At 33.2% G+C, this 12,421-nt stretch overlaps 1 protein-coding gene across 6 annotated transcripts in view; it reads right to left on the reverse strand.

The window, feature by feature from the left end:
• DGKB (diacylglycerol kinase beta) overlaps positions 1-12,421 on the reverse strand; it is a 378,935-nt gene that overhangs the window by 134,065 nt on the left and 232,449 nt on the right. For all 6 annotated transcript variants that reach the window (XM_071429110.1, XM_071429109.1, XM_071429111.1 and 3 more), the window contains one exon: positions 3,344-3,408. In XM_071429110.1, coding sequence (XP_071285211.1) covers positions 3,344-3,408 — 65 coding nt within the window. The remainder of the gene's footprint in view (positions 1-3,343; positions 3,409-12,421) is intronic.

Below are 12,421 nucleotides of genomic sequence, written 5' to 3' on the forward strand. Positions count from 1 at the left end.
TTCCACACTTACATTGGAAAATCTGACCCTACTCCTAAGCAGAAGATGCTGGGAAGCAAACTGATTTCTCCAGCATAAGGTTGTGAGCACATCAGACCTGTAGAGTGGGTTAATGTGACAGATTTTGGGGTTTAGGAACCTTATAAACACCTTTATATGGTTTATAAATCTTAATGCAACATCATCCTGGTTTCTGATAAAGTGCATTTATGATTAAAATATATAACTAAAATGGCATATTAAGATCCATTATTTTGATAGAGCTCAGGATGCTACTACTCATTTCCATTCTTTACTATTTGACCACCACCAGAATTCTTCTCTTCCAACCTGGGTTTAGGAACAAGTAATGTGTTTTTTAAAATCACTGGTAGACATTTATGCTGAGCCTTATTTGGAAAACTATATGGAGCCATTCCATATCACAGCTTACAAGTATAACATTTTCAAGATATTAAGGCATGTATAAATTAATTTTTCATTTAAAATTAAGCTTCTAAAAACAGAAGGTCTTTTTCACAAAGGAACTTGATTTAAATTTTTTGAGAAACTCAAATAACCAGGTGCTTCATTACAAAGAAAATAATTGATAATGTGGATTTTTAGTACAGGAATATTTATACGTACTTAAACTTAGATTTTCCAAAGACTTATGTCTTACTATCTCTAGACAATTTAGAAATCTAAAAATAAATTTATTACTTTTTATTTTTACTAAGTCAGTAATACTAAGTGCTGGTGTACAAAATCTGTGAACACTGTGGAATTCCAAAATATGACACAGTTCCCAAGAACTAATGATCTAGTTCCAAAGAATACCACAACATTGGCTAGTAGTCATTAAAAAAAGCCTTTCTAAGTCTTGAAATATTCTCTCATCTTCATTTTGAGAAGATAAACAAGTAGAAGAAGATTTTGCTTCTACACAAGTAGAATGTGTCAGGAGTTTTCCTATTAGTTCACCCTATTTACACATAAACCTTGGGATCAGAGTGGCAAGGAATATCCTCAGGAATTTGAGGATCATTAACAGGATTACATGTGAAAGATTCCCTAACTCCAAAGTTTATCTAACTTACTTCACTGAAGCAAATACAACACCTGTGTATTTCAAAAGACTTCTGCACACAATATAAACTTAAAGTTTCTCTTCAGTAAGGAAAATTTTTAAATTTTTGCATGTTCATTTTTCAGAGTAGAACCTCAGTGGAAGGACCTGCTCTGAATGATAGCTGTGAAAGTTAAAATGCTGGAAAATTAGGCAAGAGGAAACTAACATAAAAGCAAAAAGAATTCTTTTTTAAAATCACAAGAGATATGCCCATGTGACTCTAGGATTTTCAAATGAGTAATGTAGGATTTTCAAAGGAGCAGGTGCTCTTAACTATGGAGTCCACTATGAATCAGACTTGAGTTGGACTTGCTGAGCCTAAATAATTTAGATTGCATAGAAAATTCTACATTCTGATGAATTAAGATTTGAGGCTTAGCAGACAACTAAAAAAGGGGTTTCTTTTCATACCCTCCAGGAAAATTCTGCTGCAACATGTTATCGACTTATTTCAACACGCAAATAAGTGGTAATGAAAAAAGTGTTTGTGAACAAACATCATCTGGAACACTCTATTGAACAAACATAGAAAACCCCTTTTTTTTCCTCACTATAAAAAAGAAAACACATTTTAAAGTATCGTTTTCTATTATACTTTGCTCAAGTCTTTGTACTGTTTTTTAGAAAGCCATAACCTTTCTGAATAATTTTTATATATCTAGAGAATCTTCATTTTTTTCAAGCTCTTTCAATATCTCCGTACCAAAGTATGTAGGGACTGGGACTATATATTTTTGTAACTAATTTCCTTAAGATAATGTTAGAAATATCAGGTTCCTTAAAATATAGATGAATTTCAAGGTGAGTCTGCTAGCAGATGTTATTAATGGCATATGATTTATTGTGACATGAAATCTGATCTGAAACTCATGTTATTAGCTGAGCTTTTTATAAATTATAATTGCCAGCTGCTGAAAATATGCAGAAAGACCACTGATAAACTAGCTTCATCTTCAGGGCCTAGAATATCATCATTTGCTAAAAGTCCAATATCTCTAGTCCTGCTGGGAGAGTACAGTACATTGGGATGCATAGATTAGGCTTGAGTTCAGATCTTATCATAGTGTAATTCTTTCAGAATGAGAAGCACCAGAGCTAGGAAAAGGAGGTCATAGTAAACAAATATGTACTACTATGTGACTTAAAAAGAAACAGACACTTGGGTTCACAGTATGCCATTGTACAGATGCTAAGCAAATTGAGTATTTGCAAAAAAGAAACCCCCATTCTCACTATTAGCTATAAAATACATACTTTGAACAAAAAAAACAGTAAGCAAGATAATTTGAAAAAATATTTAAACATAATTCTATACAGCTCTTAGATAAGAAAACAAACAGCGTATTTTATCATCTACGGTCTAGGAAGATTTGCATCTACAGGAGACTTTCCAGGTCACCCTCATGGAAAACTAAACACTCTATGGTTAGGTTCACAGTGACAAAACATTTGTGTTAATAATTATTTCTAGACATTCTCTGTTTATTCCAAATAATATTGTATCTTACTTTTCTCTCCCCATGTGTCCTTAAATGTTAATTAAAGTTTCTGAAATGTTGCTTTTACCCACCAAAACTTATTTGCTAAATTACCTAAATAAGAAGAAATAAACATAAACATTGCATTATGAATGTTATCTACTCAACAAACCAAATATTGAATTTACAGTAAACGTAATGCATTTTTAATCTCCAGAAAAGCTCTGCAACAGCACTCAAGATTCAGAGAGCAACACAAGAAACAGATGCAAAGTCTCATTCCTGACTTTTTTTTATAGAAGCAAGTTGTTTAGTGATAAAAGCAGTTCTGTGTAAAATGGCATTCACTTGCCCTTACTAAGAGTATACATGGAAGAGCCCTCTGTCAATGTACCAGTGCGAGTGTGGGAATGAAACATAAGGATCACCATCTGCAGCTGCCTAAGAAGTGTTCTTCAGTGCCTAATGGCAAAGTGTCAGCTCAGGGATCCTCACAAACACGTTTCATCTTGTCCATGCTAGCCTTACAAGACAAACATTTCAGCTGTGAGAAGAGTTTACTTATAATGCTATTCATTTCAGTTGAAATACCAGATATCAAAAAGTTACACTACAAGTAGTCTGGAAGCATATGCTTAATATAAAATGAACCAATTTCCTCTCTTTTATAAGAATCAGTATTTTAAAAGATGTGCAAAACTTAACCCCTCAAAGAACAAAATATTTTTCTATGCATATATTTTCAGATTCTTACCTACTGTTGAACTTCTCTGGATGTTTTTCTCTCATGATATGGAATCTGTGGGCAATTGAAGCATCCTAACAGGACAAAAAAAAAAGAATCATAAATCCTTTGGAAAATTGCAAAACAGAAGACCCAACCTGTACACAATGCACATCGCTTGTAAGGTGTTTTGTGAACTGTCATTTTCAACAACAGCAATACTCTTATCACTTAGAAAACTTACAGGTACATTGTTCCCAGAATGGGATGTATCTGAACTTAATAATTTATTATTCTTGTTGCAGTCTCCATTACTTCTTTTTACAGATCAGACATGATAGTTTTGTGTAGGGAAAGTGTCTTCAAATTTTATACAGCGAAGAATATCCAGATACGGTAAAGGTTTACTGTAAGACCACTGATACAGTTCTGCCTTCCAAAAAGACCAAATAAACTATTTAAAATCTATTTCTTTAGCAAAATTGAGTGACAGATTCACTAAAGTTACTTTACATGCTATACAAGTTGATATTTCATATGGAATTCAATAGCTTTCTCTAAAACTGGGTAGCAAATAGGAATAATTGCTAGAAGACTCTCCATTTGCTGTATGACGGGATGTGAAATCATGTGGGGAAATACTGCTTAGTATAAAAAAGATATTTTTAAATTAAATATTTTTATCAATATTCTAAAATTAACTAAATTATGCTAATAATATATTCAAATAACATGTATGACAAATGAAATAGCCATATGATATATTTATATGTGCATAACATTTAGAAGAGGATCAATCCATTGTGCTGGTGGGAGTTGTTGAAAATAGAATATTTGTAACTGATGCATTAGATTGGTTTTCAAAGCATTTTTTAATCTCCTTTGTACGTATGAAGATAATTTTTTCATCAATTCAGATCATGTAATTTTTATTTCTCATACTAATTGTTAAAACTTTACAAACTGGGAATTAATCGTTTACTTTTCAATGTTTGCATTAAATTAATTGTGAGAGTATGAAATCTACCAATTCTTGAGTCTTGCAGCAGATAGTAAACAGAGAAATCCATTTGGATCATGTCTTTGTAGTTATGTCTTAAAATTCTGGGTGCATATGAATATAAATATAAGAAGAGTTAATCCGGTTAGTAAGAAATTTCAATGGGTTCCAGTTTCCATGCAAATAACATTTGAGAAAAACTACAAATAAAACTGTCACTATAACCAACTATCATCCATATATGAACTTCCCCACTTATTATTTACCAACTTAAAAGATTATGGAACTATAAAGACTAAAAATTTGAGAGAAATACTAAATTCAATATAATCCTACATCTAGCAACATTTTAAATTATTTTCAAACAATGGGAATTAGAACTTGGAGGAAAAGCCCCTCAAATTAAATATTTAAATTATTTACTAACTATTCCAATCATGACTAAAACTTTTGTTCAAAATAATTTTTTATTTAAACAAATCAGTGTTAATCTAATTCACAAATAAGCAAGGATTTAATGCAGATATAAAGGTACCCACTAATATAAACCATGGCTTCAACATTTTGTGTTTTAATAAGTTTTGTATTTACTAGAATCTTAAGCAGGGCATGCACCAGAGAACTGACTGGTCCAACCTTCAATGTTTGGTTTACTAACTTATGAGTGCTTTGAAAAGATAAATGTTGACCTTTACTACCATTACCTTCAAAGGTAAAATTGTTTAGCTAGATTGACAACATATAAATAAACTTTTACAATTATGAATAAAAAGCAATGCATAATTTATAAAATTTTACACACACTATCTACTTAAGGGTGTAACACAGTATAGTATTTTTAGGCAAAACTTGTGATCACTGATCAAATTACATCAGTTAGAAGCAACATTAAATGTATTGACTCCATCAAGGTACTCAATTTTTTTTATGAACTTGTTATGTGGTTTCTAAAGATGTACATAGTTTGCTGCTTTATGCACATTGCATAATTATTAATGTATTTTTCTATTTAAGAATGGAATTGTCATTCAACATTTCACAGTTCTGCAAGGAAATGACAGGAAAATTCCCAAGTGAATGGTGTTAGTCAACAAATGCCTTATTGTTCTGTCCTGTTATCCAAGCTGTCATCTGAAACTTACAGTGCTGTATTCTCAAACTGCACTCATTCTTAATTTAAATTTATTTTTATGTGCAATTTTATAAGGCAAATATCCACAAGTATCCAGGTGATCCCACAGTTCTTGGAGACGGATGAAATAAAGCTGGCAGTAAACCCTGAGACAGCACACTTCTAAACAATGGCTGCTAGCTGCACTAAAATAATAACTCTGTTAACTTTAGAACGACCCATCATTCATACACTATCCTGCATTAGATGCACCAGCATTAGAAAAGTATATTTGTATAGAAAAATATATTTGTTAGCTAGTTTCATATGAAAAAGAAATGAAAGGACTATTGTAGTTAACTGTTCATTTTCTACACACTGAAGCATAAGACAGACCCAAGACAAAATGAATAAAGGAGTAGAAGCATTTTTGAGAGAAACTAGGAAACACTAATCAAGGAGTAACTGTCTAATGAATGAAATGAAAAGGCTAATGTGCTTACTCACGCAGAACAAACGCAAGGCACAAACAAGCTAGGGATCAATGCCCACTGCAGATGGCAAACAGGCAGTTGTTTCCATGCAAGGTTGATTTGATCAAAATTTTCCCTTCCCTGAACACTGTCTGACTCCAAAATGAATCAACTGACTTAATGAACAGAGAGGTAAAAAAACAATACACCCAGCTAATTTTGACAGGCAAAGCACAAGACAGGAACACATCAGGTCAATTTCACTAAAAGAAATTGCTGAAGAGCTACTTTTGTTGATGGAAACTGTAAACCAGAAAAGTAACTACACACAGATAAGCTCAAAAGTAGGGGAGCTGCTACAGCTTCCTTCAGCTTATACTGTTCTTTTGAATCCAAAGTAGAGTCCTTAGATTCCCCAGCACCAAGGACCTCTTCTCAATCATAACTCCCCACTATAAAAACCAGCCCATGCTGACTCTGCATTAGGACAAAAACCCTCTGCTTTAGGGGAAAAAAAGATAAGAGAGGAAAAAAACTAAACCAAAACGAAGAAAAACCACCACCCAAGAAACTACACTGACTTTTCTGTTTTTCAGGTGTCTGTATTCTTGTACTTGTTAAGACAGTACCACATTGACTGGTGTAAATAAATTAAAAGCAATGGGAAGAATTGAAAGTAATAGGAACTTGATAGTGAGTAGGAATGTAAGTACTGACTCCTAAGAGCTGCTGGAATTATCAGATACCATCCCTGAATCTTGAGGAACAACCATTAGAAATTTCCTGGCTGAGGAGAGCAAAGAACCCTTAGTTGTGAGATTTTGACTACATTTGTAACACAATTGATTTTAGCAGACTTCATTCATCCATTTCAAGTAGGGGAACCAGCCCAACTTGTTTATATACACAACTGTTCTTGGACCAATGGAAAAATGATTTATTTTTTGTGTCAAAAGCTATACTAAAATCACCTAATTAACTAGACAGAAACAGAGTAATGGTAACCCAAATATAGTTTGCAAAATATGCTGACCTTTCCTGGTACCTAATATTGCGAATGGCCAGAAATAGATGAGAAATTATTTTTGTATTTTACTGTAAAACTGATATGAAAAAGAAAACCCAGGATTCAGTAAAGCGAACTCCCATGCTTCATGATATTACCTAGCAAAGAGAATAGGATTTTTAAAGAACAATCATTTGACAGTCAGATATTGGTATGTAATTTATATAATCGCTCAGATTTACATTTTAATTTTTATTAGTAAACTGATTTGCATTCTGGCCTGAAATACAATTTCCCAGCATTACTATATCTGAACCAGTTTTACAAGTAACACACCATAAGTAAATGCAAACACACCCAAAAATGGCAAAAAATTTATTATTAATAATAATAATCTGAAGAGAAACAATATTGTCAAGCCTTTTGCAAGAAGAAAGGAGGAGTAAGGTCTTATGGCATAACTTTAAAATGAAACAATCTCCTTTCACCCACATTTCACTCACAGAGCTTATTTTATACCTCTAATTATAATATTTTTCACCAAACCATGCAAGAATTAGGATTTTTTTTCCAGGAGCAGTTTTGCATCAGAATCAGTCTTGGGCACAAAGTAATGCTGAACACAGAGCATCTACAGCAGAACTAAGCAGACAATTAGGTAATTTTGTGTTTCTGAGACTATTATATGAATACTTGAGTTGTACAGTACTATTCTAAAATTCTGCATTTCTTTTTTAATATAGACAATATTTTAGTCATTCAAATGTCACATGACAATAGCCTACATGATAATTTTTCTTAACTAAATTCATAGTACCAATCAAATCTGAATGAAACTGCCACATTGTGTGCACTTTTCTATTCCTTTCTTGTTTAGATGGTTTCCTCCTACTGTAGCATTTAGAAATGAGATGAAAGAATGGTTATTTGAAGAACAGAAAATGCAGTTTATCTCAGTTTAAATTCTACAAAAGTGAACAGACTCTTAAAAAATGTATCTTTACATCCTACAAGTATTCAACCAGGACATTTATGTGGTGAACACGCAGGCATATACACATATATATGCACCCTTACATTTGAACCTGTTCAGGCTCTGAAGCAGCTGGGCTATCCTTATACCTCACTCAGGTTTGTTTTAAATCCTGACAGTGAAGATAAGATAGAGAACAGACAGAGCATATCTGAATCTACTCCTAGGAAATGGAAAAAATATTTTAATTGAACTAGGACATTTCTCAAAGTGACCTGCCAAGAAGAAAAGAAGCTTAAGTTGCTACACCTCTTTAATACCTTATGATTGACTTACACACATATATATTCATCTTTTTAATGGGTATTAGCATTACCGGAAAGCAATCTGAAGCAGTCTTTTCAGAGGAGTAACCTTATACATTGTGAATAACCTTATAGAAAGATTAATGCATTTAATATATGTCTGTCTATAAGTTTGCTGTGATTAAAATTTCCATTAAATAATAATTTTTATGCTGCTGAACAAACAAATGACCAGTGTGCATCTTCTTTGGATACAAATGGTCTGATTATTTTTTTTTTCCTAAGATGCTTCTTTAATTAAGGCTTAATGGATCCACAAGGCTAGGAAGCTTAAGGGATAATTCAGCAACCTGTAATCTTTGGATCAGAATGCAAATCTAACCTGAACAACCAGTTAGCTCACATCAGTTATTAATATGGTATAGTACAGATGTACAAAAAATATCATTGAAAATAGATGAACAAAGTTTTCTGTGATGGCTTAAAATTAATTTCTAGATAACTATTTACCAGAAATTATTTTCTAGATAAACAAACATCCTCACAATTCTGCATTCTACTTTCTGTATATATATATAAAATACAAAAAACAGAGGTACACCCTTCATTTTAGTATTTCCTAACCTATAATAAAAATCTTAGATAAACAAATCATATTGAACCATTGAATGACCAAGTCTAGAAAAAGGCAGTCAAGAAGCTTAAGGTTTTGCCTTGTTTGAAACAAGCTGTCAGTTCACATTTGATTCCCAGGTTTTAGACTAAATTACATTAATTAACCTGAGAAGGAAAAGGGATTAAAAAAAATTCATTAATACATTAATTTTTGGTGAAAAATTAGTTACTATAATTGTATTTCCACTGATATTTTGAGCCTGTATAGATGAGAAAGATGGTAGTTTGAAAACATCAGAGCAAGAAGAGATTACAAGTAGTTCTTAAAACAGCTTTACTAAAGGATACCGGTAAATCACTTTGTTAAGAAAAAAACCTGAGAACAAAAATCTGAGAAATTTGTGTTCCTGGCTTTTCAAAAAGAGCACAGAAACTGTGAAGATAATGCTATTTATTTTGTCTGTGATATACTCTAATGGTCAAGTTTAAATATATTTCAGCAGTACATGTATTGCTAAGGCAAGTGACAGTTCACACTATAAATACTCATTTAAACAGGCAGTATCTCAAAACCCAAGACATCGGAACCAGAGTATTTATAAATGATAGACAAAAGAACAGAGGATGGTCTATCTGGAAGTAGTAACGAAAAATTTGAAACAGGCCTACAAAGATAATCATATTTCATCTTTTCATTTGAAGTCAGAATTCTGTGAAGTTTCTGATGATTCTACATAGACACAAAACGGAATCCATTTTGCCAAAAAACACCGTGTTTGTGCAAAAAACCTCAGCCACTCTTATGTTCTGCCTGTGCATAAATCTATAAATTGTGGGCATGTACAGCCATTGACGCCTTTGGTATTTACTATCGATCCGTTTATATGGGGTGACCACACGTTCCAGCCGTGCAGGGACCAGCCCTGTAAGATAACCCTCTGCACCAGTATCTCAAGGAATTTCTTTGAGGAGCTATTTTGAGTTTTAGAAACTGACAATACATTCCTATGTACCTATATTTTTAAGTCATTAATCAAGTGCAAGACTGGGAGACAAGACAAGCTATTACCTGACCAGATGTGTCATGAGCCCCACGACTCAATGCAATGCAGAGGACATGTACCCTGTAAGATGATCTCTGCTGAGGATACACTGTGCTACATCTTCCCTTCTTTATATTTGGTCACCCTAAATTTACTGTAACTAGAGAAGGGTTCTTCTAGGTCCATGCTAAGTGTTTATGTGGTCACTAAAAAGAGAAGGAGAAAAGTGATCACATGGCAATTAGCCAACATAGCCATATAGACAGTGTATTAAGTATCTTGTATATTAAAAAGATCTCTGTGGTAAACCTTTAGTAGCATTTCTGATAACTGCTGATTGAGAACTATGTTGAAATAGTCCCAAATTATCCTGCAAAATGAGTTTTAGAAGAACACAATCAAGGACATAGCTTAGGCTGAAAGTCAATACAGGCAACACTATGCAATGCAATTGGTCCTTACTTTAGGTGTTCTTCAGAGAAACACAGAAATGACTCACAGGTGTCTTCAATAAAGAGCACAGAAACAAAGTTTACATTAAAAGCCCATCTATCTTGAAACAAACACAAACATTCCTGCCCAGCACTTCTGCAGTTCTTAGGAGAGAGAAGTGAATAATTAGCTCAATTACTAAGCTTTTTTTTTGGATGAAATACTAATAAGCGTCATCATATTAAAACTTAGAGAAAAAAGCAAATTTGGTATAAAGAATAACTGCTTGTGTAGTGTCTTGAAAAATTATACTCTAATATGATTTTTCAAACACTCTAATAATTTAAAAAAAACCAAACCACCCCCCAAAATCTCTCCAAAACCCCCAAACAAAAATAAATCCCTTTGAGCATTTTTATTCTGAACACTGATTATGTTTGCATTAGAGTAGTATCCCCAGGGGCTAAATGTAGGCCCTTAATCTCAGTGCCTAAACTGTCAGGGTGATTTCCCTATCCTCCCAGTATGCTTAAGAGTTAGAAGAAAGCTCTTTGGAAAGACTCTCCAAAAAGGCATGTGGACATGTTTCTGCTCTGAACTGTTATTTCAAGATCTTTTGTTATTGATCACACATGAAACTGAGCACACCTAGCTTCTCACATTTAAGAAGGTATGCCTGAAATGCAACAGTTTGAGCAGTCCTCTGAAATCCTCGATGGGGTTCAAGCCAAAGCTTGTATCACCACCCATTTTATACACTCATTTGCTTGATAGGGATCAAATAATAAATGTTCACCTGACTTCTCCCTAGCGACTTCCCATAACTTGCTAGTCAAAGCCTTGGCAACAGAGTCTTATAATTTTAATACATATTTATGCTATTCATTTGTTTCCATAGCAGATATTTATTTTTATAAGAAATATGCAAACCACTAAAACATCTCTCATTGATTTACACTCTGAAAGAATATTTTTCTCTTAATTGAAAAAGGTCACTGTTTTCCTCATTCATTATGTTTTCTATTTGAAATTTAAATTTTTGCATTACAATATTATTTATTATCTTTCCTATTGGACAAACAAATATTAATTTATAAAAAACACCTCTAACATACTCATAAATTAGGGCTCGATGTTGGATTATTTATCTACAGACATTCACTTTCTCTCTCTGCTGATTTACGACACACTTTTTAAGATTCTCTCCCTTACATCTTTCATATAGCCTGTTTGTTCTGTCTCAAAGGTCCAGAAGTAACTTTCTTAACTTTTGTTTAATATCTGCATTTGCTCTTGTGTGGCATCAATCAAAATAATTTCTGAATCCTTCTCCTTTATTTTCTTGCTAAGGTGTACACGGTTTCTAACTCCTCCCTCTGTGGAGGCTCCTTCGAGCTTACTCCCTCCTTTCTCCTCTAACAATACAGGACTTGAACCTGTAAGCACCCGAGATCCAGTTCAGACCTTAAGGATTTGTCAGTGTGATGTAGCTGTGGGAAGGCAACAGTACCGAAATGGCAGAAGAGTTATATATCAAACTGAGACAATATTTAACAGTAAGTCTGAAAATAACTGGCCAACTAAGAAGCTTCCAAGAAAGAGCTAGATTCACATGAGCTACTCATGCCAAGTTTACTCCCACCACAGTGGTTTCTCTGAAAAGGTACTGCAGAAATAAAATTAAATTGAATTAAATTGCTTGTAACAACATTAGATGGAAGAGATTACACCCTAGGAGATCATCTTGATCACATACTGGTTTTACTGCTAATGCTAAACAAATTTTTAACTTAAAAGGTGAATGTGTATTTGTTTCCATACAGAGTGTAAGTGGTCAGATTCTTTTTTGAAGTGCAAAACCCAACCACATGCTACATGTAAATGACCAATAATTTCATTTTAAAAGGGGTTAATAATCTCTGAAATATATCAATCCAATGACAATGTAAGTAGTTAATATGAACAGTTTTATTTAACTTGCTCCCAAGTTAAATAAAGCTTAGGCTTTGGAGAAAGAGCTATCTAAAACATGAAATAGACTAAAAAATGGAACTAAATGCCATTTTACTGAGCATTCAAGGACTCAAAAAGGTATTCTCTATTAATAACAGGAACCTGCACTAAAAAACAACCTAAACATGCTATGGTTT

This window comes from Agelaius tricolor, unplaced genomic scaffold (genome assembly GCF_023055355.1).
Source record: "Agelaius tricolor isolate 1412-34295 unplaced genomic scaffold, bAgeTri1.0.p SCAF_6, whole genome shotgun sequence".
Taxonomy (NCBI): domain Eukaryota; kingdom Metazoa; phylum Chordata; class Aves; order Passeriformes; family Icteridae; genus Agelaius; species Agelaius tricolor.